Source organism: Carettochelys insculpta, chromosome 8 (genome assembly GCF_033958435.1).
Source record: "Carettochelys insculpta isolate YL-2023 chromosome 8, ASM3395843v1, whole genome shotgun sequence".
Classification (NCBI taxonomy): Eukaryota; Metazoa; Chordata; order Testudines; family Carettochelyidae; genus Carettochelys; species Carettochelys insculpta.
In genome coordinates, this window is record NC_134144.1 from 737,089 (window position 1) to 763,384 (window position 26,296).

Here is a 26,296-nt window from a genome sequence, read left to right on the forward strand (position 1 = left end):
TGCATGGAACGCCTGTCCAAACAACAATAAGACAAATGGAAGATGGCATGTTCATAGTGTTAAACCAACAGCAAACTTGCTATGCTATGAAATGTCATCAATGTTTGTTACCTCTGCGAGTATAAACTATAATCTGTGTAAATTTATCTGGAAATTATACCCATGACTGGCCTTCTAGGTGTTAATGCAGTACATACAATAACACAGCTTGAACCTCTCTAATCCAGAACTCTCTTGTGTGGCCACATCCATAATCTGGCATGACTTTAGTTATCTGTATGCTCACTTATCATAGGTACGGCCAAGTTTCTTGTGGTCCAATAAAGTTTCTTTACAGCCACTAGTCCAGGCTCAGTGTTTTTGTGCTGTTAGTTGGCTGTAACTTACCCCTTAATGTCTTCTAAGAGCCAGTAAGCAATGGAGGTGGTAGTGATGCGCTAGAAAATATTGATTTCCCGTTATCCAGCAAATTCTTTTGTCTGTCACTGGTCAGGTCCCCAGGGTGCAGAAGAAAGAGAAGAGGTTCAATTGATAATAGAGAAATTCATTGAACTTTTTATTGGTATAGCAAGCTAGAAAGTTGCCAAACTATAAGAAAAAAACATCTGTTAGTCTGTAAGATACCACAGGACTTCTTGTTTTTGAAGAGAGACAGACCCTTCGAGTAACAAGACCAAGCCAGTGTTGCAAAGCCTTCATTTTTAACGTTTTGGGTGTGATGAGATGATCGTAAAATTAAGGTTTACTCGTTATCCAAATTGGCAAGAGGATGCACTGTCTGGAAGAAATGAATAACTGAAACTGCACCAAAGTGAAGGAAGTCTACAGACATTCAGAATATGCTCCTTTCTTTTAAGCATTAGTAGTTCAACATATCTGATATTGAAAGAGATTCTTTGTTTTTTGGATTGAGTGGATTTAAAACAATATTGTTTTGATTCCCTGGAACCATTTTAAAATTGGAGGTTTAACTGATTTAGGCTTACCATATTGCTTCACTCATGGAGAGCTCATAAGGTAACACCTTTTCTGACTTGAAGAGTAGTGCTTTGGTGATACAAAGGAATTAACCTACAGTCCATTTTAAGCCAAATTTAATAAAGTCAGTTAACAGGGAGCTAGAAAATTGGAGTTGCATTGTTGAGAAAAGGGCCTTGAAAGCTGCAGTTTCTCTATCCAATATTGTGCAGATAATTATTTTTAAAAACACAGATTTCAAACATCTGTTGAATTTTCAACATTTCTCTGGATTTGCGTGGCTCTCAACCAGCTTCACAAAAATGACTGTTTGAGTAAAGGTTCAGATACAGTGGTGCATCTTTTTATTGCGTGTTTGTGTTTTAATGGAGATCATTCTTCTATGCTTGTTTTAAAGTGTGTTTTGTTACATTTTGTATTTTCTCTTACAGGATTGGTGTTGAGATGCTAAATGTGATGTGTGGGAGAGTTTGATTTTTATGTTCACTTTGTAGGCCCCTGTTTCTAGGACTACCACATGAAGATGAACTTAGTTTCTAAACTGCTTCCTCCTTAACTGCAGACTTTTTTTTTTTCCTTTTAGGAATGGGAAACCAAGGAGAGGCCTGTAGTATAGAAGTACGTTTAAAATAAGCTATTGAGGATAATATGAAATAGAGTTAGCATACCCTAAATCTTTAGCTTTTTCTCACTTGGGTGAGAAGAGGAGAATGTTTCTACCGCTTTCATTTCAGATTAGTACAGCTTATCTTTTACGTGATGGAGAACCTGAGGATTCGTTTTCTTATTGTAGAAATTCTACGTTTTCCCCTTTTACCTATTACAATATTTGCACTTGCTAAAGCTAAACTCTACATTGAGTTTCTTTATCTTCCGAAATCAGTGGAAGAAAAGCTATTTTTTCTTTTCACTTTTCCCAGAAAGATTAGTATTTCTGTGGAGCAAGTTTTTTTCAGTGCCTTAAGTACAATGCAAAGTGCCAGTTCTTTTGGTTTCAATGAAGGTTGACATATGTCTGAAGTGCTGAAAAATGCCCGTTTTTAAAGATGCATTAATGTCTCATGTAGGAGCTGGAGTCGGCTGTCCAGGAACGGAATGAGATAATAGCTCAGCTGACAAGTAATCTTCAGCAGGCAAGGCAAAATCAGGATGACATTCAGAAAGAGGCCTCACTCCTAGCTGATCAGATCCATGGTTTACAGCTTCAGTTATATGAGATGTGTGGTGACTTTTTAAAACTGTTACCAAAAATGAAAATCAGAACACAAATTGGGAAAACAGAGCAGTAAATCTTGACCTCAGCAGATTATATGATCCCCTCTTCTCCTTTATTCTATTTTAACATTTGGTTTAATTCTGATTTTCGGGCTTACAAACTAAACCAGAATTAATTGATTAATTTTTGGTAGTGTAGTTTATTGCCACTGACTTGTACTGAAATCTTTGTGAAGTTGCTTCACATTTTTGTGCTTCAGTTTCCCACATTTAAAATAGGGGGAACTTTTGCCCTACTTCTTGAAAGGAGTTTGAGCTGTATAAATGAAAAGTAATATAAAACTATATAACAGGGTGCCACTGATTCATAGAGTAAGTGCTACGCCTAGTTTTTCCAATGGTCAGTTAGAGAAATCTCTTCAGTGTGCCAGATCCCTTATGGGTTTCACCCTTCATTCAGGGTAGGTCTTAAAGCATCACTGTTTCTTCCTTAGACCAAATGTCTGGGCTTTAGCATTCCTGCTTCATAGCATGAGCTCTGCTCAGGGGTTCCAACAGACGTAGACTCCTAATAGAGACTTGTATGCTTGTCAGGGAGTAATGCACTTCACTCAGTATTTATAAAACACTCAAGCAGTGTTTTCAAAACAGTAGGGTTTACTAGTCAACTGGAACACAGGATTGGTTGTGCATAGATATAGCACAGAGAAATAAAGGTTAAAGCACTGTTTCTTAAATTTTCAGGTCAGGGAATACCAAACAGTAGTATTTTTTTTTAACGCATAATACCACTGAAAATTTTCTTAAAACACAAAACACAACACACAACAACACAACACACAAAACAGAACAACACAAACCAACAGACAAAAAGAGAGAACCCCCCCCCACAAACAGCAACATGTATAGCAAAAACAGAATTAAGTAATTTAATCTGGTATTATATCAATGAAGAAGTAACATTATATCTGGTTTTAATAACAAAAAATGTATGCAGTGAGTGTATGATATCAAAAAGTGTCAGATGTTCGCAGCATACCTGCAAGTTGTTGATCGAATACCAGTGTTCCGCAGAACATAGTTTAAAAAACACTGGGTTAAAGGTTTCCATAAACCTGGAAACCCCGGATGCTCTATCATTTCAGGTACAGTAGGGTCTCAACATCTGTAAGGGTTCCATGTTGAGAACCCTTACAAATGCTGAATTTCGCAAATATGGGGGTCTCAGAGCTTTTTAGAAGAACTTTTAGTAAATGCCTTTAAAAGTGACTCAACTCTTTGGTCCTCGCTGAAAAATTTCACTAAACTGTAAGTACTTTAGGGAAGTGTATTGTCCCTTTTTTCTGTTTGTATAACATCTACCACAATGGGGTGTGGTCCATCAGACATTATGGCAATACAAGTGGTGCATAAGGTACTGTCTGCATTAAAAACCCCACAAAACTTGAAAATCAGATTAGAATGTTCAGTTTGATTTTTACAAGGCTAAAATCTCTTATGGAGAGTCTGTGTGTAATGGATATTCTATAAAGTAAGTAATGTGTATTATTTGAGTTCTTTGAGGGCCTAGCCATATGTGTGTTCCATTCTAGGAAAGCACGTGCTTGGGATGGTAGAATTGTTTTGCTAGTAGCATTCCTTTGCTCTGTGGACATGCCCTGGCTATCCTTGTGGCCTGTACTGAAGGTATAATGCAGGGTGGGCAATAATTTTTGATGGAGGGCTGCTCCAAGAATTTGCTAAGGTCAAGAACTACCACACTCTTCCATGATACCAGTGAAGGAGTACAGAGTCTGGGGTGAAGGTTGGGTCGAGAGGGGATCTTGGGGTAGAGGATTGGTGTGCAGTAGGCTTTGTGGGCATGGGAGGTAACTTGTGGCCAATGGGAGCTATGAGATTCTGCTGGAGGCAGGGACAGTGCGTGAGGTCTCTTTCCCCCTCCACCACCCAGCTTCCTGTAGTCAGAGAAGCACATGGCCCCCACAGTCAGCTGTTTTGAGGGGCAGATGGGGTGGGGAAGGCAGGGAGCCACTGGGCAGTGGGTTGGAGTCAGCCACAGACCATAGTTTGTTCGTCGGCATAATGGATGGTGTGAGACCAACCACCACTCCAGTTCTTTTTCACAGCTTTGGCCTGAAACACAGCACTTCACTATATGCATTTCTTAATTTAGTTTTTGAGAGTTGTGCAGTTTTACAAATAGTTTGTAGAATAAGTAGGGATTAATTGCAAGAGTTGTTTGTGTGTGCCTGTTCTACCCTAACATTCAGGGCAGTGAGATTGAAAGTGTGTGTATTAGACCACCCTGTGCAGGCAGTCTCGAACCAGGCACCGTCTCCCCTGATGAAGTGGGTCTTTGCCCACGAAAGAGTATTGTAAATGTCTCCAGCTCCAGCTCTTTACAGAAACATTGACGCTACTTCATACAGGGACTGCTACTCATTTTAATCATTTGAACACAAATAAGCTCTTCTTTTAAGCTTTTTGGGCCAGGTGCACCGGTACAGGCTAGCTGCTCTGTACTACTCTAAACGAGTGCTAAGTAAGCAGCCAAAGTAGACTGAGCAACTAAGCTGGGTTTACAGGTGCTGGGTATCAGTAGAGTAATACATAGAGAGCAGAATTCACTTTTCAGTGTCCCCTTCCCTTCTCTCTTCTCTGGTGAACAGATCTAGTGCAATGGGGAGATTTTTAAAAGAGATACTTTGGATGAAAAATATGTCTTGTAGCATTATTTCTCATAACTGAAAATGTCTCCAACAGAGGCAGCACATAAAATCTTCTATTTCACAGATGCTCATGAAGAGCTGTCCTATTTCAAAAACAGCCTCTATTGCCCCACTCTTTAAATACCCCTCTGAAACCACCCCCCCACGCATGCATCTGATGAAGCGGGTCTTTGCCCACGAAAGCTTATGCTCCAAAATATCTGTTAGCCTGTAAGGTGCCACAAGACTTCATGTTGTTCTCTAAATCAGTGAGTTAGTCATCTCACTCTTAATGGCATGGAAAATCAGCAAGACTTCCACTTAAGGGAATTATTTTTTAGGAGTTTATTACACTGGAAGGTTCAGAGACATGGTAATATGGTTTTCCAATCATATGTAACTTTTTATTTTTCAGAATACAAAAGATAAAGAATGTCTGCTTGCACAGATGGAAGATTCTCTGAATACTACAGTGCAACAGATGTGCAGCAATATAGGAGAAAAAGATGAAACCATTAAGGGTCTTCAAGATATAATTGCATTGGAAAGGTCTAATTTATCTCTTCTACAGCGCACACTTTCTCTCCGTGATGCACAGATAATGGAGTTAAAAGATGAAATTGCTTCAGCTAAGATGAATGAACAGGAATGTATTGAAGAATTGAAAGCAAATCACAAAAGGGATATTTGTAGACAGTTGCAAGACTTGAGGACTGAGTTGGAAGAGTGTCACAGAAAAGAGATAGTAAGAGTTAAGGAGATCTGTGAGGAAGAGATGAATAAAAAATATCAGAATGAACTTGACCATATAAAAAGAGAACTCTCTGCTTTGAATTCTGGTGAAGATTTTCAGAATTCGAATACAATTATTGATTTAAACAGTAAACTACATGAGTCTGAAATTCAAAGAGACAACTTGTGGAAACATCTTAAAAATCAAATGGAGGATTTTCAGAGAGAAAGATCTGAAATTGAGCAGAGGTATAATAATTTGGTAGAAGACCTCAAATTACAGCTTAATGATGCAGAAAAACAGGCTAAGGAAGCACAGGAAACTAAACAAGAAAAGGAGCATTTGAATGATGAGATCCAAAAGCTGAACTCCTTCATCCAGGAATTAAGTGAAAAGCTGCTCCTTGAGACAAAAAATAACAAAGATTTAAAGCATAAGCATGAGGAAGAAATAGCTATCTACAATTTGAAGTTAAAAAAGTTAGAGCAGGAGGAAAAAATGTTACAGGAGGTGTCAGAATCACAGAAAGCAGAGCTTGAAAAAATGCAGATTAAATTATGTCAGCATGAAGGTGAAATACAGTTAGTTCGTGAAGAACTAGAATGCCAACATGGCTTACGAATGGACTCTTTTAAAAGTGAATTAGAAGACACAAAGAAAAATGTAAAGAATGCCAAAACGAGGCAGGACCATGAAAGTTATGAAACTGGTAACATCTTTGAAGAAAATATCGTAGAATTTGGATCTTTCATTGATGAGTCAGACATATTAGCTAAATATCTTGTCTCCTCTGAGCAACAGGGGCAATCACACATATCAGACAGCTCTAGACTTCTTGATGCTGAAGAGGACAGGCTTGAGAGATTTGTGCTAGAGAGCAATATCATTTTAGAACCCAACTTGGAGTCCACAGCAGACAAGTTAATGTTTGGCCCTGGTGAACAAAACTGCTTTAACAGTGTACTGCAAGGGACTTCTGATGAAACGGAGCTGGAAGCTGAGGCTTTTGCTTCGTATTTGTCAGGTGTTTCTGTGCTGCAAAAGGAAATTAAAGAGGTAAAGGATGAAGAGAGAGATGGTTTGATGGAGAGATGTGTTGAGCTAATAAAGCAGCTCAGTGAAAAAGAATCAGCTCTGAACACATCCTATCGGGAGACCCAAGAAGTTGTTGAAAAATGGGAAAAAGCAACAGCTGAACTTTCCATGACACGTATAGAGCTGAACAAGGAGCGAGATGCACGGATTCGTTGTGAAGAAGAACTTGATCAAAAAGTGCAGAAGGAAAAAGAGCTTGAAAACAAAATAAACTTTCTGGAAAAGCAGAGTGAAGACAGACAGCTAACAGTTGGTATTGAAGAGCTAGGACTTGGAATAAAGGTTTCAAAGTCACATACTTGGCAGGAGATGATAAAAGACCTCAAGCAGGAAAGAGAAACATTAATGATGCATTTGAGGGCTCAGGAGCAATTAGTAAAAGAAGTTCAAGAGCAGAAAACTGCCTCTGATTCAGTAACGAGTGAAGTACAGTCCCTTTTTGGACGGCAGCTAGCTGTTTTACAAAGCCAAAGGGATCAGATGCAAGTCCAGCTTGATGCTGAAAAGGCCAAGAATCAGACTATAGCTGAACTTCTTGGTCAGAAAACCATATTGGAAGAGACATTGCTGAAAGAACAGAAGGCTCTCAAAGCAGAAATCAGTAATAAAGAACAAAATTTAACACTCACACTTAGGGAGAATCTAACCTTACAAGAAAGATTATCTGCTGTAGAACAGAATCTAATAAAAGCAGAAAAAGCCTTTGAAGAGAATCTTGAAAAAAACAGATATGATCTTAATATGAAAATGAAAAACTTTGAAAAGGCACTGGAGAGTGAAAGATTGGGATTTGAGGAGAAATTGAAATCCAAGAACTTGGAACTTCAGAAACTTAACACTGAAATGCAGGCAAAAAAAATGGAATATGTTGAGAAAGAAAACAAATTGATTGAAGAAGTGGCTTCTCTGAAGAAAATTCAAGAGGAACTGGAGAATCATCTTCAGGAGACTGTGCAAAAGTCTGCACAAGCTGTGCAGGAAGTACAGTCTGAGATGAAACAGTATGAAGAGGAAATTAGTAGAATGGAATCTCAGCATCTTTCTGAAATAACAGAAATGAATCTGGTACACCAGAAAGAGGTAGGTAGCCCTAATAGTGATAAGAGGATTTGTGTTTTTGAAAGCTTGGTAAATGGTAATTTCAAAAAATGCCATCCCTCTTTTCAGATAGAAGAGTTAAATGTGGAAATAAAAGAGAAGGTGGAAGAACAGCAGAAGTTGGAGGAGGAACGAAAAGAACAGATTGGCTTAATTAAAAAGGTATTTTTTGAACACAGGCTCAATTTTAGAAAGATACTGCATGTTCAGTTGTCTTCTGTCAAAATGAAATGGTTTCTTCAGAAATGGAAATTCCACATGGGATTTTGCAAGAGTAAAGAGAGTTTGTTGATTTGAAACTTTATTCTAATGGCTTGGTAATGCCAAGAGGGCAAAAGTGTAACATGTCCACAGTGCAATAAAAATTCGGTGCTTTGCTCTTCTCTTGAGGTTCACGAACGAGAACATGATCGTGAAATTGCTGAACTGATTACTAAACATGAAGATGAAATGAAGGAGCTACGCGCCGAACTAATTAAGGAACAGCAGCAGCTGTTGGATGAACTTCAGCAAGAAATAGAAGCTAGACATAAAGCAGAGATGCAGCATGCTCAGCTCCAGTCACAGGTACAGTACGTTAGCACAATAATTATTTAGGCAATTTTTTTAACTGTCACAATTTAAAGTTAATTCACTTGCGAAGAAGAGCGTCTTTTCTGACAAATAGGTTTCTTGGAGGAATGCTTTGTGCTATCTTAGACTACACGTTTGAGAAATCAATAAGTAGTAGTATGCTAAGAGGACAGCAGATACTACCTTCTGTGAAAGGGTCTCCAAGCCCCTCAATTGATCACATACTTTACAAATTATTCTTCAGAAAAATGACAACATTTTGAAAAACTGAAGGGAAAAAGCTTTCTTATCTTCATATATAGAAATAAGGATGTGCAATAACTTCTGGGAATGAAGGAGAGCCAGGCAAGGAATGAGAAGCTAATACAACTTTGGTGTGCTAATCAATAGATATGCATTTTTTTCATGTTAGGTTTATGCTAAATTCTAGCGCCAAGTAGCATTTTATCCCATGTTGCTAGACCCCCTACAAATAACATCTCTAGTTATTGAATAGGAATTGTATGTGCTGCAGTACAGAATTGAAAAGTAAGATGAAAAAAATCAAACACAAATTTGTCTCACTTCAGCCAAGTCTTCTGAATTGCATGAAGGTAATCCATCACATAGAACTTTACTGCAGTGTTTATACTGAATGTATTTTTGTCAGAGTATCACATCCCTTCTGATGGTTGTACAATTTGTTACTGAATAATCTACGCTAGGGCTGTGTCTACACTACAAAAATAACTTAGAAGTAAGCAACTTCCAAGTTGTGTGTCTACACACACTCTACTTTGAAGTTAAACTTTGAAGTAGGGCACTACTTCCACTCCCAGGAATGGAGTAAGGACTTGGAAGTTGGGCTCCCTACTTTGAAATTAACTTCGAAGTAAGGGAAAATGCTGGCTACTTCAATGTAGTGCCTAACTTCGAAGTTAACTTTGTAGTTAGTTCCCAGTGTAGATGCACCCTAGGTAAACTCTGGATTTAAATATGAAATATTCCTCTAAAGAGTCCATGAACCTTTTAATTGTTACAGTTCATATTGACTCTTCTACATAAGTTTGTAATGCTATTTGAATTTACAAGTGGAAGCTGTGATCTTGAAAGCTTGTTATACAAGTTTAAGCATTTGAGTAGCCCCATTGATGATGATTGGAACATTAAAGACCTATATTCCCTTTTTGCAAAATATTTAGTCAATTTTAAGCACCTATTAATCCTACAAATATATAGGATTCACTTTTGTGTCTAGTCCCTAAGGTGTGTGTGTGTGTACATGTACATACATATATTATATATATATATATATATATATATATATATATATATATATATATATATATATATATATTGTATAAAGGTAGACTGGAAACTTTATAAGGGGTGTGTGTGTGTGTGTGTGTGTAAAGGTAGACTGGAAAGTTTATAAGCTATTGTAAAGCTTAGTTGGTGCTAGTGCTAACTCTTAGATACTTCAGAACTGCATCTGAGCAGCAGAAAAGAATGTCAACAGTTTAGGTATCAATTATTCACTCTGCCATATCATCAAGTGATAGCCAGTTAAGCTTTGTGATGTGTGGTGCACTGTGGTGGGTTCAAAGGATAAAAGTTGAAAATTACAGCAATACTTTGGACAATAATGTATATTTTTGCGGTTTCCTTTTTACAAGTTTTCTCTCTGAAGATGCTGTAGGGAGACAGATAGCTGGCAGGCATTCTCTGTCAGCAGGTAAATTAAGAGGAGCATAAGGCAAACAGTTTGATTAGATTATCAGACAGACTTTGCTACTGGAAGTAGAGATGAAGTGCACTCATTAACAGAAAGCTTCTGCTATCCACAGCAGAACTAAAATTTAGTTTTTCGGCTATTCCACTTCCAGCCATGTGTTGTTTTCATAATCATGAAGCATGCTCATTAGCAATAAATATAGCGGTGTCTAACTAATTGAAATGGGTATAGAAAAATGGTGTATTTCACCTAAACCATGTTTTTCTTCCTTCTCCATAGACAGTGCACAATCTTGAGTTGGAAGCTTTACGACTCAGTCTAACTAATATGCACACTTCCCAGTTGGAACTGATTCAGTCTAACTTCAGAAAGGAAAAAGAAACTGCCCTGGTGGAACTACGGGAGATGCTCAATGATAAGCGTGCTCAGGAAATAGCAATTCTACAGAGCCGACATCAGTTTGAGTTGGAACATATTAAGGAACAAAATCTGAAGGAAAAAGAAGAAATTGCACTGAAATATGAACAGGAACTAGGTATTGTGAAGTTGGGAGTTAGGGGGCTGATCATATAATTGATGAGGATTTGGTTGCCCCACAGTTCGTGATGGGGAGAGTCTCAGGCCAGGTACACATTTAAAATTTAAGTTAGCATTGCTATAATGTTTAGGGATCTGAAAAACCCACATCTCTGAGAGCCATAGGTTTGCCAGCTTAATCTTGTTGTAGATGCAGTTATATTGACTGAAGAATGATTCCGCCCAACCAGCTACTATTTATCAGGGGGTAGTGTTTCTATAGTGACAGAAAAGCCTCATTTTAATAGGCTGTAGCTACACTTTGGGCTATGTTACAGTGCCCATAGCTGGCCTACTGTATTTCTTATAGCGTAAACATAGCCTCTTTTTGGTCTTTCCTATGGCCTATTCCTGTCCCTGTTGGAATTGGCGAAAACTGGCATTGATGGCAGTAGGAACAGAGCCAGGCATTTTATGTTCAAGGGATGTAAGCCTGCTGCAGATATAAAACCCATTGCAAGAGTGAGTGACTTGATCAACAGAGATACAGTTGTGGTAGCTGTCTATTCTTAGGTTGAAGGCTTTCTCCAAAATCAAGTTTCTGAATTCATGGGTTCCAACATGATCCTTTTATGTTATCCCTGTAGACTGGTGCTCCAGTCAACAGTGGTTTTCTTGCTAAACATCTTTAGAGAAGACCACCTAGATCAGTGGTTCCCAAACTTTTTGGCATCACGTCTCCCCCCCTTTGATTTTTGAGAAACCCTCACGCTCCCCCCACCTCTTCCTTACCATCATCCAACCCCCTTTTTAACAAAATTAAATTCGTAATTTAAAACAAACACGAAACTTCATCTAAAAATGTTATTTAAAATTAAAAATAAGCACAAATAGCTTTTCTTGGCCCAAAAATATAATAATAAAAAGTATCGGAGGGGTAGCCGTGTTAGTCTGGATCTGTAACAGCAACGAAGGGTCCTGTGGCACCTTACAGACTAACAGAAAAGTTTTGAGCATGAGCTTTTGTGAAAGCTTTCATGAAAGCTCATGCTCAAAACTTTTCTGTTAGTCTGTAAGGTGCCACAGGACCCTTCGTTGCTGTTAACAATAAAAAAGTAATTTAACATCATAAACGGCAGAAACAAATGATTTTAATGTGAAAGATGGCACTGCATTTTCTTCATAAGTTGAGAAATCTTAGGAGACTGACCTGTGTGGGTGCCTGTTTTAGCCTACACTGGCCAGCTACCCGAGCCCTGCACTGCTGGGGCCGTCTACCTGAGCCACAGGACAACTGCCTGAGTCCCCTCGCTGCTGGAGCCGGTCAGCCACCAGCCACAGGCCAGCCGCCTGATCTGTCCACTCAAGCCCCTGTACTGTAGGGCTAGGCCCCCGCCCACCAGCCACCCGTGCTGCCCGCCTGAGCACTGCACTGCCGGGGCCAGCTGCCCAAGCCCCCACACTGCCCAGCCACTGGCCAGCTGCCCAAGTCCCGCGCTCCTGGGGCCAGCTGCCCAAGCTGTCCGCAAGCTGTCTACCTGAGCCGCAGGCCAGCTGCCCAAGAGCTGCCTGCCCGAGTCCTTTCCTCCCCCAAAGCCAGACAGTACCAGCCCTGCATCTAACCCTGTCCTCCTCCTCCTCCCCCTGCGACTCACACTCACTCACCTTTGCTGGAGGCAGCTAGGTCCACATAGGCCTTCACTGGCTGCCTGCTTTTTATAGCAGCTGCACCAGACCGCCCACATGAAATGGCAGGGGCTGAGAGCTGGAAGGAAAGGCTGACTGTTTCTTCGGGTGAGGGAAATGATGGGTGGCCTGGGTTGCCTCATTCCCCCCTTAGTTTGGTAACCCATGACCTAGAGTGTTGTATCACATTTTTGTCAGCATATCAGTGTTTATTCTACTAGAAATATGCATTTAAATAACTGTCCTGGTTTGTATTTATTTCTGAATTGTTGATGTTCTGACACTTAGTATCATTTGTGTTTCTCCTTACAAGTTTTGTTTTGGCTCCGACTTGGTGCCAGCTGTTATCTGTTTTACTACTTAAGTTTTTGCCTTACCTTGCGTCGGCACCAGATTCATTTTTGTGTTCTTAAAGTATCTGAAGTCTCTCCTAGCTTCCCTTGCCACTACCTTGAAATTAGGTGAAAAGACTACCTGGAAGCTTCAGCTGGAGAGCCAGAGTTTTGAATTTGTATCTGTGTTTCATATGGTGATGCAAATTTGGTGAAAGACTCTACTGGACTGTTTTAATGCCGTGAAAATAATCAGACTGTTGAAGCTGTTGAAATTACATTGAGGTTTTGCTTTCTCTGCTTCTACTTTTCACTTGGATGCTTTTTGATACAGATGATTACTCCTACAGCAAATCATTGCCTTCTCTGAACTACAAAAACCGTTTGAGAGTCAGCAGGCAGCTGCCTCAATTCCTGAAACAGCTGAGGCCTACAATTATCCCTTTCTCATTTAAGCTACTGCTAATAGATCATTTTTTCCTATCCTGCACTATGGCATCAGAGAATATTGAAAAGGCTGATTTCTTGTTTTTGTTTTTGAGACTTCAGCCAAGTGAAACACTCCTTTTATGGTTACGGTGTAGGGAGACTTCTGCATTGTGGAATTTCAAAGTGTGTCAGGATTGTAATATATGCCCTGACCTCTGTTTTTTGAGTACGTGGTGCTGGAGACTTGTTTGAGGGCAAGTGCATTTTCACTGGGCGGAGGGAAAGGAAAATATGTATTCCTTCTTTAGAAGAAGTTGGCATAACATGTCACATCCACTTCACATGTGTCTTAGGTACTTCTGCTGAGAATTGCTTCCTTTGGCCTTATCTCCCTTCTTGGACTTATACCTCATATGAAGATTTAGAAGGTCAATGGGCTGGTTTTTAAAGCTTTAGGATGCTCTCTGTTAATCTTTAACAAGCCTAAGATTGTTCCTCAGCCTTGAATGCAAAGACTGCTGAAAGTGGTGGTGGAAGGAGATTGAGGGCCCTCTTCAGGTTTGTTGTTGCCTCAATTGCTGGAGATTTCAGGTGGCCAGCATAAAAGAGGCAAGAGAAAATCATCTAGTGTTCTCTCTTTGAGCCTTCTGTTTTCTCCAGTTTTCTCCCTCTTTACCTTGAGACCCAGGAGATGCTGTGCAAAGAGCTGAGAAATGGGATGTGATTTGAAGTAAGGAGGATAGAGGGAGGTTGTGGGGAGTGGTTTGCTGGTAGTGACTGAAATAAAAGCATCATCTTCACTTTCTCTTTTCTCCTGTGCTCTGTGTAGGAGATTCAGAGAGCTGATGTACTTTTACTTTCTAGTTGCTACCTCCTGTTCTGCTTCTGCCTTTCGAGCTGTTTGATGAGAAGAAAATCAGCTTTGTAACGTCCACTGACCCATTCTGATGATGCTATTTTGAAATGCTCATACCTCTTTAAGTGTGTTTCATCAGTTAAACGTTGGTGCTGTGTACTAGATCTGTCCTAGATGAGTTCAGTAAACTATTTCTCTTTTTCAGACTTTAATACTCTGACCATGTCCATTTTAAAATTTGCTGGTGTGAAGGCAGGAGCAAGGGTTGAAATCAAATTTATAATAAAAAACACTTCACTGATGATTAAAATAAGATGCCATGTTGGTAAATTTGTGTAGATTTTTGTAATCTGATTCTCCTTCCTCTTTCTTGTAGGTTTTGGTATAGTTAACATTTTAGATGCCAATGTTGTTATTACTGGGTATCGGAATTAAAACCATTGAAATGAATGAGGCAGTTTTCACACTCTGTTGGTGTCATGCTCTCTGTGAACTTGGGCAGACAGTGCTGCACCAGTTGCATTAAAACTTTACAATTCCATGGTGGTGTTTGCAACTGAAACAACTAGATGCTTACTCCTATAAAATGAGAGGGGGACACAGACATACAGCAGAGCAATTTTGAGAGGTTTAGGTACTTCATACTGCTATGTGCCTCCTAATTCAAGCCTTGAGTGATATTTAAAACAAAATAGTTCCTTTCATATTTTTAAATGTGATTAAAGCACAGTTTTTTATTAGTTTGCTTATTAAACAGAATTTTATTTTGCAGATGATGAGAGGAAGAAAATAGAATTGGAAATGGAAAAGAAACACATGCAGACGCTGGAGGTATAAGTTCCCTACTGTATATGATAATACTGTGCTGTAAGCCAAAGCTGCCGTGATCTCTTCTCTTTTCTCTTATGACATTTTTGAAAGAGGAAATCAATGCAATGTAAAATAGAAAGAAGCTGGAAAAAAAGTACTCTTAATTGTTGTACTAATGTACCTGTCCTATTCTGTTAGACCCTTAAAGAAGACTGGACACTGAAGACAGAAACATGTTTAAAAGACATCCATGAAGAGCTGTCTGAAAAACATCGGACTGAAATTTGTGAATTGCAAAAAACTCTGAAATTAGAACTGGAAAGTGTTAAAGAGGAGCTGAAGAGCCTCTCTCTTAAAAAAGAACAAGTAGAAAGTAAGTGTTATGGTTTGAAAAGCATTAGCTTTGTTGCAAGATATTGTGAGGCATTCAAAGCTGCCTAAGGTAACTTTAGGAGTTGTACAGTGCATCTAAAACAGAGTTTTTCAGTTTTAACATTTGCACTTAGAACCATGCCAATGACCTGTAATTGTTCAGAATTTAGCAGTTATAAAGTGACTGCTTCTTAAATAGATAGTGGGGTACCTGTGTTAGGCTGTACCTTCAGAAATAACAAGCAGTCCTGTGGCACCTGAGAGACTAACACATTTATTAGGTCATGAGCTCATGTGGGTAGGACCCACTTCTTCAGATGAAAATGGGGTAGAAAAATAGAATCCAGGGTGTATATAGCAGGGTGTGGGGAAGGAAGTGAAAGGGACTTATCTGTTGCTAATAAGACCGGTTGATTAAACAAATTAAATAAGATATGTTCCATTCCTGCAAATATCAAAGTTATGGAAATTGCCCTTGTAATGCATAAGATAATTGAGATCTCTGTTCAGGGCTAGGTTAAATGCTTCAGATTTACAAACGAATTCCAATGTAGATGTCCCAGTCTGTAATTTTGCGTGATGTGATGTGAAGAGCTGGAATGGGAGTTATCAAACTCAACCCCCACACCCCAATTTTGTTCAGTGTAGTTGGTAGCACCCTCTGAGGCTGCTGCCTGCAGAGAATATAACTGGTTTAGTGCCTTTTATAGTAGCAGTGTGAGGAGTCCAAAGAATTTACCACATGGCAATCTTGGCACCCAATACATATTGAACTGTGCTTACATGAAGTGGAGTGGGGAGAGCTGGCCAGTAGATTTGAGAGCCATATGTCTTCTGTAGTATCTGGTAGGTGAGAGGCAGAGGAAGTGGCAACTGTTTCCAGTAGATGGAAAGCTGGCTTCAGGGTAATTGGCACTGTGTAAATTTTTTCTGTATTGTAACTGAAATAAATTATCAAAACAATTGAAACTGATGTGATTTACGTCGCATTATTTTGACAAAATGTGCATAATTTTGTAGAATTTTGAATTGTTTTGGTGCACAATTCCCCCAGAGTAGAAAGCTATCTTTATCTTGTAGTGAAATGCAAAAAACTGGAGAATGAACACAAGATGGCAATTACAAAACTGCGTGAACAGCTGCAGGTGGAACATGATGCATGTCTAGAAGATCTGAAGCTGAGAAGGAAGGAAAGAGAGCAGGAGATGCAGCAGGAGGTTAATAAATGTTTTTGTTTTGTATGTTTAGTATGAATTAGAGAAGTGGTTTAATATTTAGGAGCCACAAATATTGTTTAATGTGGGACACTCTTCTGTATTTAAAGTCTAGATCTTTTTAAAAGGGGAACTGTGGCATGATGTAAGTGTTCTAGTATTGGTTTTTATACCAAAATTAAGAACATGAAACAAAAATCAATATTACTATTGGTATTCATAGGTTTTTGTCTGGAATTAATGCTGTGTACCGCGTTACTAGCTCTGTTCATATGGTCTTTCCTGCAATTCAATCAAATCCTTACCTTCATTCTTGTTTACTATAGTTTCGGTTTCCAATTCCTATGTTTTTCTCAGTTATTTTGTTTTTGGTAGGCTCACCGGTCATGACATAGGTAGCATGACAAGTGAGGGCTCCCTCCTTTGCTTCGATTACAGAAGTTAGTGTTTCCACTAGCCTCTTCTGTGAGCCCAGAGTCATGATAGTACTGTAGCCCTTCCACCTGTTAGCCACTTAGCTGTTTCTAAGGTATGAAAAAGGACAGCAGACAAAAAAATTCTTAATGCATCTTCCACAGATGGAGAAACTTCAGGCCGCATATGAAGAATTAAAGACTCGATCACAAGAAGAAGTCAAACAGCTTTGGTCTCAGCTTGATACTGCACGAGCAAGTCGACAGGAGCTAAGTGGTACAGTGCTTTTTGCCTTCGTTCATATAAAATGAAAAAGCAGTCATGTAGCATTTTAAAGACTAACAAAGTAATTAATAGTGAGATCTGAAGAAGTGGATCTGCCCCATGAAAGCTCATTACCTAATAAATTGTTTTGTTAGTCTTTGAAGTGCTACATGACTGCATTTGTGTTCTGTTAGAATACAGACAGACATGGCTACCTCTCTCTGTTAGTTCATATAATATTTTGGTCAGAATTTTAATTTTATGCAAAATTCCATCAGATTTACTGGAGGTATGCAAAACTGTAACATTGTAGTGTAAACTTACTACATAGACAGAAGGGTTTTCCTGCCAGTATAGGTAATTCACCTTTTAAAAGGCAGAATGTAGGTCAATGGAAGATTGTTCTGTTGATCCAGCTGAATCTATAGCTGTGGTCTAAATTCCCTCCAAGTTGCCTGGCCATGCAGCTGCCTATTAAGCTCCATGAAGGGGCCCAGGGCTGTAGCAGTGAGAGATGTTTCTCCCTAAACCGTGGACCTATGATGGCTGGGAGAGGTACCTATCCCTGCTGGTCCTAGCATGGACCTGCTGCAGGCTACGAGGAGAGGCACCTTGTGCCCAGCCCGTCCCTGTCATGGGACTGCTGCGTTGGAGAGTAGTGTCCCTCCCCTCTGGCTCTGGCACTTCTTCCTCGAGTGTCCCCGTGGGTGCTCCACGATAGGTGTCGGGCTCGCCCCGGCGCCGCAGGTTGGATCTTTCCAGCAGTTTCTGCCGGACTGCACATGTGCCGGCGCGCGCCGCTCCCTTGTGCGCTCCCGGCCACGTGCGCGATCCGGTCCCCGCCAGTTCCTCTTTAACCGCCATCGGCTGCAGACGGAATCCGCTCAGGCTACGGCCAGAGTTAGCGTATTTAATGTTTTTAAAGTGTTTAGAGTTTCTTTTTCAGTCTTTTAGCTTAAGTTAGCTTGTTATTGTTTTAAAAAAAAAAAAAAAAAAGAGAGAGTAAAAAGTAAAGTTTTACAACCTTAGTAGCAAGCGGAGCAGCGGAGGCCCGGGGACGTAAGGCCATTAGGCCTCCTGGGGCGGCAGGCTGAGTCCGAGAGGGGAACTGGCACAGAGAAGGTGCTAAGTACCCTATTAACAACTCAAAGACTCACCACAATGTCCTCTTCAGGATTCAAAAAGTGTGAGTCATGTCGCGAAGCGATGCCGGCCTCCGATGGGCACAGTCAGTGCATTAGGTGCCTCAGGGAATCTCATGTCACCCAGAAATGCTCCTTCTGCGCAAAGCTCACATCCAGAGCAAGGAAGGACAGAGAGATGCAGCTGAAAATGCTGCTCTTTGACAAGGCCCTCCAGCCAGATGCGCCGGAGCGGCCTCAGCAGGAGGGACCCGCAGGGGCCCATAAAAGGAAAGCTGCTTCCCTAACCCCATCAGTGCAAAAACAGAGGAAGCTTTCACCAACCCGATCCCTGCCGGCAGCCACAGCGAGCGGGACGGGTGGAGCGCATAGCCCCCAGCCGCAGTCAGAGCTGAGCGGTGGCGGCGCGGAGACGCACGTGGCAGAGGCTGAGCCTCCGATAATCAAACTGCCACCCCGCACCGCGGGTAGGGCGGCGGCCAGGCAAGCACCGGAACCGGCGGCACTGCAGCTAACGGCACCGACCCCCGGGGAACCAGCGGTGCAGAGCTCACAGGCACGCGGCCTGCAGGCACCGGGGGAGACCACCCGCGCGGTTCAGACAGCGGGGCCGAGAACCCCGACGCGGAAAGGGGCGGAGCCAGCCCCACAGGGGAGGGGAAAGGCAGCACAGAAAACCCGGCACCGCAGCCCTTCTCCAGACAGGGCTGCAGGGCTACTCGCTCTAAGCCCTCCACTTATGCTGCGGACTCCAACGAGGCGGCAGGGGTCACCTCCAGTATACCCTGAGCCCCCATCCCCGATCCTACAGCTAGCATCACCATGGCTCGGACCACCATCGCCCTTCCTGGGCTTTGAACCCCTGGAGTACTGCCACAAATCAGTCTCTCCATTATCTCAATCTCCCAGAAGATCTCGCTCCTCCAGACGCAGGGGGTATGCGCCTCCAGAGTGGTCCAGGTCTCCATCTCCGGAACAGTGCCCATGTTGCCATGGTCGCCCCTATCACACGGGGCATAGACACCATAGGCATACTCCCAGGGACAGATCCCCCCAGACGGTTCAATATCCCCGAGGGCAGTCGCGGACAGGGACGGAAACACAGATATCTCAGGGGGAGTTGATTCTGGAACCCCGAGATTTTCCCTCGCAAGTATCTAGCGAGAGGATGTATCACCGTCAACAGGACCCAGAGGGGTCCAGAGAGGCTTACCCTAGCGGTTCCTCGCTATCTTCCCCTGACGAGGCCACGGCCCCAGGGGACGTCCATCCTCCGGACGATCTCAAACAGTTCCAAGAGCTGTTTAAAAGGGTGGCCTTCACGCAAGGCATCCAAACAGCAGAGGTGCAAGAGAAACACCATAAGCTCCTTAAAAATCTGAGACCTCCGGCCTCTTCCAAAATAGCTATTCTGCTTGATGAAGCAATCGTGGAGTCCGCCACCACAATATGGCAGACCCCTGTGTCCACTCCGCCTATAAACAAGAGAGTGGATAAGAAGTACTTCGTCCCGGCGAAGGGCATGGAGTTCCTGTTCAGCCACCCGCAACCAAATTCTCTGGTGGTGGAATCGTCTCAACAGAGGTCGAAAACTTCTCAGTACAAGACTGGGGGAACGGACTAAGATGCCAAGAAACTAGAGTTGTTCGGCAGAAAGGTCTACTCCTCCTCTACCCTACTGTTGAGAATGGCGAATTACGCAGCGCATCTAGCGAACCATAATTTCGACAGCTACTCCAGGCTGACTTCCCTCATGGACTCGCTTCCAGAGGACAAGAAGCTGGTGCTCAAGGCCATTGTGCAGGAAGGCTACGCAGCCTCGAGGACAGGAGTTCAGATCGCCCTAGACGTAGCGGATACGGCAGCACGCTCAACAGCTACGGCAGTGGTCGTGCGCAGGGTGTCCTGGCTCCAGACATCGGGTATCCCGAGGGATCTGCAGGCGAAGATCGTTGATCTCCCCTTTGACACGCAGAAGCTGTTTGCTGAATCAACTGACTCGGTCCTTCATTCCAGTAAAGACTCAAGAGCTATTCTCAGGACCTTGGGGATTTACACCCCTCCATACAGAAGAAAAAAGTATTATCCCCAACAAAGACGATACCAGTATCAACCACAGCGTCCCCAGTACCACAGGGGCTACGAGCAAGGGCGACATCAACAGCACCAACAGTACAGAACTCCCAGGCGACATTCTCAACAGAGCCGTGTGTCCTCGGGGCAGGGCCAAAGGCCACAAGTTTGACACACATCGAAGGCTGCACTATCACTACCATCGCGCAATGTCATCCGAAGCTACTATTCCACCATCGCCTCCGACCATTCTACGACCAGTGGCAAAAGATCACCACAGACAAATGGGTACTGGATATCATAGTCATGGGTTAAGCGATTCCCTTCCAGTTGCTCCCACCGCCACGACCTCCACCCAGACCCCACCTAAAGGACGCCTCCCGCAAAGCGAGACTCAAGCAGGAGGTAGACCATCTTATGCTTATAGGGGCAGTGGAAAGAGTGCCGGAGCAACTCCGAGGGAAAGGGTTCTACTCAAGATACTTCCTCACAGAGAAAAAGACAGGAGGCTGGAGGCCCATCCTAGATCTTCGAGGCCTCAACCGGTACTTGCGCAAGCAACGCTTTCTGATGATCACAGTCGCCTCTATACTTACGGCACTGGACGATGGAGATTGGTTCGCAGCCCTCGACTTACAAGACGCGTATTTCCACATAACTATTCACCCAGCTCACAGGCGTTTTCTCCAGTTTATGGTAGGCAAAGAACATTTTCAGTACAAGGTTCTTCCGTTCGGCCTCTCCTCGGCCCCCAGAGTCTTCACCAAGACGTTGGCAGTGGTGTCAGCCTACCTGCACAGACAGGGGGTGTTTATATTCCCATATCTGGATGACTGCCTACTGAAAGGGGCCTCGAAGGAGGAGGTACTTCGCATGATACGCATCACAGCAGACACGTTCTCTTCGCTGGGCCTGGTCATCAATCTGGCAAAATCACAGATAGACCCCACACAGGACATAGAGTTCATAGGGGCACGTATAAATTCCATCACAGCAAGGGTTTATCTACCAGATGCCCGCTTTCGCGCCATTGGTTCCCTCGTGCAAGTCATCACCTTCAGCCCTATGGTGCCGGTTCTGACGTGCTTGCAGCTGCTGGGCCACACGGCAGCAGCAACGTTTGTGGTACAGAATGCCTGATTGCATATGCGCAGCATGCAGCACTGGCTGGCGAGCGTCTACAAACCGGCAGCACACACCGTCCACAGGGTGGTGTCGCCCATGACAGAGGTGCGCAGATCCCTGTAACGGTGGGTGAACCCCAAGAACATGCTAACGGGGTGCCCTTTCACCAACCACAAATATCTGTTTTTCTCACTACTGACGCCTCCCACATAGGGTCGGGAGCACACATGGGCGAAAAGGTGACGCAAGGACTGTGGTCCTCCACGGAACAGTCACTGCACATAAATATACTGGAGCTCAGAGCAGTGTTCAACGCCTGCAGACACTTTCGAGACCATATACAAGGCAAAGTAGTTGGGACCAGTACAGACAATACCCCCACCATGTTTTATATAAATCGGCGAGGAGGAGCTCGGTCCCGTGCCTTATGTGCGGAAGTAGTCCGATTGTGGAACTGGTGCATTGCCAACAATATAACCTTGAAAGCCTCATATTTACGAGGCTCTCGCAATGTGAAGGCAGACCAGCTGAGCAGGCGCTTCGCACTCACACACGAGTGGCAGATGCCTTCCGATCTGCTATGACCAATTTTTCACACATGGGGATTTCCCCAGATAGACCTGTTTGCCACTCAACGCAACAAGAAGTGCCCACAATACTGCTCCAGGGTAGGACTGGGACGGGGGTCCCTGGGGGACGCATTCACGATCTCGTGGAGGGGCCCCCTGCCCTATGCATTTCCTCCCACAGTGCTTATCCGCGAAGTCTTGCAGAAAGCCAGGAGAGAGAGAGCCCGAATGATCCTAGTAGTCCCAACGTGGGATCGACAGCGATGGTTCCCCTTACTCCTGCTCATGTCGGACCGTCCACCGATGCCCCTCCCGGTGGCGCCGGATCTGCTCACGCAAGCCCAAGGGTCCATAGTGCATCCACACCACCGAGGCCTGCGACTGCAAGCATGGTTCATCCATGGCTCAGCTCCCTAGAGAGCACGTGTACAGAGGGAGTGCAACAAGTCCTAGAAAGTAGCAGGAGGACTTCCACCAGGAAGACCTATAAGCAAAAATGGACTTGATTCACTGCATGGTGTTCTACCAAGCAATTAGCCCCCCTTGCTGCGCCTATACTTGTAATACTAGAGTATTTACTGGACCTCAAGAGAGGCGGACTCTCCCTATCCTCATTGAAGGTCCACCTTGCCGCTATATCGGCTTTCAGACATGAAGAGGAAGGGCACACGGTGTTTGCCCATCCCATGGTTACCAGGTTCCTCAAAGGGCTGGTAAACCTCTACCCCCCTCAGAAACTGCTTCCACCTTCGTGGAGCTTGGACCTGGTGCTTAATGCGCTAACGGGACCACCGTCTGAACCCTTAGCCACGGTTTCCCTCTGTCTCCTTACGATAAAGACGACCTTCCTTCTTGCAGTCACGTCAGCTCACAGGGTGAGCGAGCTTGCGGCAGTTATGGCAACGCCACCCTGCACAGTATTTTCCAAGGAGGTGGTAACCTTACGGCTGCATCCAGCCTTTGTTCCTAAAGTTTCTTCTGAGTTTCATATTAACAAACCTATAGTTTTACCCTCGTTTTATCCAAAGCCTCATAACTCCAACAAAGAGGCGCGCCTACACCTCCTGGACGTGAGGAGGGCGCTGGCTTTCTATATAGACAGGACTAAGTCCTTCTGGAAAACGGATAGACTCCTAGTCTCTCTCGCTCCCAAATCAAAAGGAGAAGGTCTCTCTTTGCTGAGGATCTCGAAGCACATCGTATCCTGCATAAAAATGTGCTATGAACTTAGACTCCTTTACTGGCCCCGCGTAGGGCTCACTCCACTAGGGCGGTGGCGGCATCAACAGCCTTTTTCAAGGGCATTGCGCTAAAAGACATTTGCAGAGCGGCGACCTTGTCATCCTATGACACCTTCGCCAAGCATTATGCCCTTCACAGGGTATTCCAAGAGGATACCCGTCTCTCGACAGCAGTCCTCTCGGGGACAAGGTGCACATAAACTGATTACCCACCTCCTATCTTGGGTTACTGCTGGGTAGTCACCTATTGTGGAGCACCCACAGGGACACTCGAGGAAGAAAGAGAAGTTACTCACCCTAGTAACGATGGTTCTTCGAGATGTGTCCCCGTGGGTGCTCCACCACCCGCCCATCCTCCCCGCTTCGGATCTCTGTTTAGTATTTTTCAGGAGCATCCGAGGCGGTTGGTCAAGGAACTGGTGGGGACCGGATCGCGCACGTGGCTGGGAGCACGCAAGGGAGCGGCACGCGCCGGCGCATGTGCGGTCCGGCAGAAACTGCTGGAAAGATCCGACCTGCAGCGCCGGGGCGAGCCCGACACCTATTGTGGAGCACCCACGGGGACACATCTCGAACTATCGTTACTATGGTGAGTAACTTCTCTATACCATTTCCAAACTTGCTGCAGCCAGGAGTTAGGCCCAGCTCGCCTGTCCCAGCCCTACTAAATCACTTGACCCTGAACTGCTGCAGAGAGAAAGGGGTGCAAGGAGTCCTGTCTCTCCGTGTGACAGTCTGCAACCCAAACACCTCCTCTCTAGCCTAACCCTACCCTCAGTGTCCCCACTCTATCCTCCATCCCAACCCTCTTTCCCAGCCCTGGGTCCCCTTCCATACGCCGAACCCCTCCACTCCATCCCTGCCACACACCATTCATGTGCACAATGACTTTTGTTATATGCACCTATACTGGGGGTGATGTGCCACACATCATAAAATTCTGCACATAGGCACAAAAAATAGGTCAGCCTAACTCCAACCAGTATTCCCTCTAACTGCATCATGCATGGCGTAAACTTTTTCCTTAACCCTGAATGATGATGCTAGATTGAAGTAAAGTTTTAGGTGTAGATCCAGCCTAAATGTGGGGTAAGTAGGAATGTGGCTTTATTTTCTGTCCTCTCCCACCACTTAATTTGCACTCCGTTTAAGCTGAAGCAAGACCTCCTCTGCTGTCCCTCCCAAAAAATGTTGAGATTGGCATTGTCTTTGAAAGTGCGATTCCTTCTGATGCTGCCTGTTTGGTCTGTGTTTTTCGCCCCACATGGTTCATCTTCATATGGTCAATGACTAAGTCTGAAGCATGTGTGTGGTTGGTTTGTAGGTTTTTAATTTAAAGAAGGTATTGATATTTTCCCCATTCTGTACTCAGAGTTAAAAGAGCAGCTTCTGGCTCGCACATCCCATGTGGATGAAATAGAACGCTTGAAGCAAGAGTTTGAACAGCAGCAGCAGCAGCAAAGAAGTGAACATGAAACTGAACTGGAACAGCTGAGAATTTATTTTGAAGAGAAATTAGGGGCAGCTGAAGAAAACTACAGGGAAGAATTGACTCTGCTGCATCAGCGGATGCAAGAATTAAAGGAATGCTCTTTGTTGGACTCAGAGTTTAGTCAAGATCAGCATTTAGATATAAGGTGATGACTGTTCTTTTCATTATTCTCATTCATTACAAAACATATTCAGCTTTCCTTTCTCAGTAGACTTTAGGCCAGGGGTGGAGAAGCTTCAGTTTTGAGGCTAAAGACATCTCCCGAGGCTTGGGGCTCATACGTCCAGCAGAGGCAGAAGCTGGCGTGAGCTACGTTCAGGGGTCCAGGCTGAAGGGCCAGCACCAGCCAATTCAAGCTGCTGCGGTGGGGGGTGGGGGGGGCTGGCCCAAGCCTTGCTGGCCTGAACCAGGCCAGCTGTGTTTGGATCCAGCCCATGGGCTCTGCCTGATGGACAGGGGAGGGGGCACTCTGCTTTAGGCTTTGTGTATATATTTGGATGGGTGGTGCAAAGTCAGAAATCACGAGGTGTAAGTTAGTAGTGGATGCAGAAGGCTTCTTGGATGCAGATAGTTTTTTGCTGAAGTGGTTATTCAGAAGTATTTGGCTAGATGCTGGTCTGTTCATACCTATATTCTAATATCTTAAGGCAGAATAAATTCTTCTAATTTTGTATTTTATAAACTGAAGTGTTCACATTAATTTTTTTTTCTCTGCTCAGCTCCTCAGTCACACTTTTAGAAGAGGCAAGTGAAGAAGAGAGAAGGGACTTACTTGACCAGCTAACTCAGCAACTGGAGCAGCACAAGGTAAAATCTGTACAAAAACATGGCACCTCTTAGTATGGTTTTAAAAGAGGTACTATAAGCAAGTCTTGTAAAGTAAACCCTCAGGTTATGTGGTGGTTGCATTCTTGCAATTCATGCATAAGTCAAATTTTCGCACAAGTTTGGCGGGGAGAGGGAATCAAGCTGCCACCTGGTTCCCAACTCCTCAGGGCTTGCAGGAGCCAGGAAACTAACCAGCTCCTGAGTAGTAACAGAGAGGGGGCTGTGCTAGTCTGTATACTATCAAAACAAAAAGCAGTCAAGTAGCACTTTAAAGACTAGCAAAATAATTTATTAGGTGAGCTTTTGTGGGACAGACCCACTTCTTCAGACCATAGCCATACCAGAACAGACTCAATATTTAAGGCACAGAGAACCAAAAACAGTAATCAAGGAGGACAAATCAGAAAAAAAATGAACAAGGTGAGCAAATCAGAGAGTGGAGGGGTGGGGGTGGGGGGAAGGTCAAGAATTAGATTAAGCCAAGATTCCCCCCACCCCCACCCCTCCACTCTCTGATTTGCTCACCTTGTTCATTTTTTTTCTGATTTGTCCTCCTTGATTACTGTTTTTGGTTCTCTGTGCCTTAAATATTGAGTCTGTTCTGGTCTGGCTATGGTCTGAACAAGTGGGTCTGTCCCACGAAAGCTCACCTAATAAATTATTTTGCTAGTCTTTAAAGTGCTACTTGACTGCTTTTTGTTTTGACAGCACCTGAGTGTGACTCCTCCAGTCCCTCTAGCCCCCATAACCCCTGAATGTGACTCTCCTAGCCCCTGAGTGTTACTCCCCATGCCCTCTGTAGCCGCTGAGTTACTTTGA

The 26,296-nt window shown here is 43.6% G+C and overlaps 1 protein-coding gene across 7 annotated transcripts in view; it reads left to right on the forward strand.

The window, feature by feature from the left end:
* Nucleotides 1-26,296, forward strand: part of PCNT (pericentrin) — a 175,901-nt gene that overhangs the window by 22,855 nt on the left and 126,750 nt on the right. For all 7 annotated transcript variants that reach the window (XM_075002108.1, XM_075002112.1, XM_075002111.1 and 4 more), the window contains 10 exons: nucleotides 5,317-7,809; nucleotides 7,897-7,989; nucleotides 8,218-8,394; nucleotides 10,394-10,649; nucleotides 14,706-14,764; nucleotides 14,942-15,116; nucleotides 16,196-16,332; nucleotides 16,908-17,019; nucleotides 24,530-24,794; nucleotides 25,369-25,456. In XM_075002108.1, the coding sequence (XP_074858209.1) occupies nucleotides 5,317-7,809; nucleotides 7,897-7,989; nucleotides 8,218-8,394; nucleotides 10,394-10,649; nucleotides 14,706-14,764; nucleotides 14,942-15,116; nucleotides 16,196-16,332; nucleotides 16,908-17,019; nucleotides 24,530-24,794; nucleotides 25,369-25,456 (3,855 nt within the window). The remainder of the gene's footprint in view (nucleotides 1-5,316; nucleotides 7,810-7,896; nucleotides 7,990-8,217; nucleotides 8,395-10,393; nucleotides 10,650-14,705; nucleotides 14,765-14,941; nucleotides 15,117-16,195; nucleotides 16,333-16,907; nucleotides 17,020-24,529; nucleotides 24,795-25,368; nucleotides 25,457-26,296) is intronic.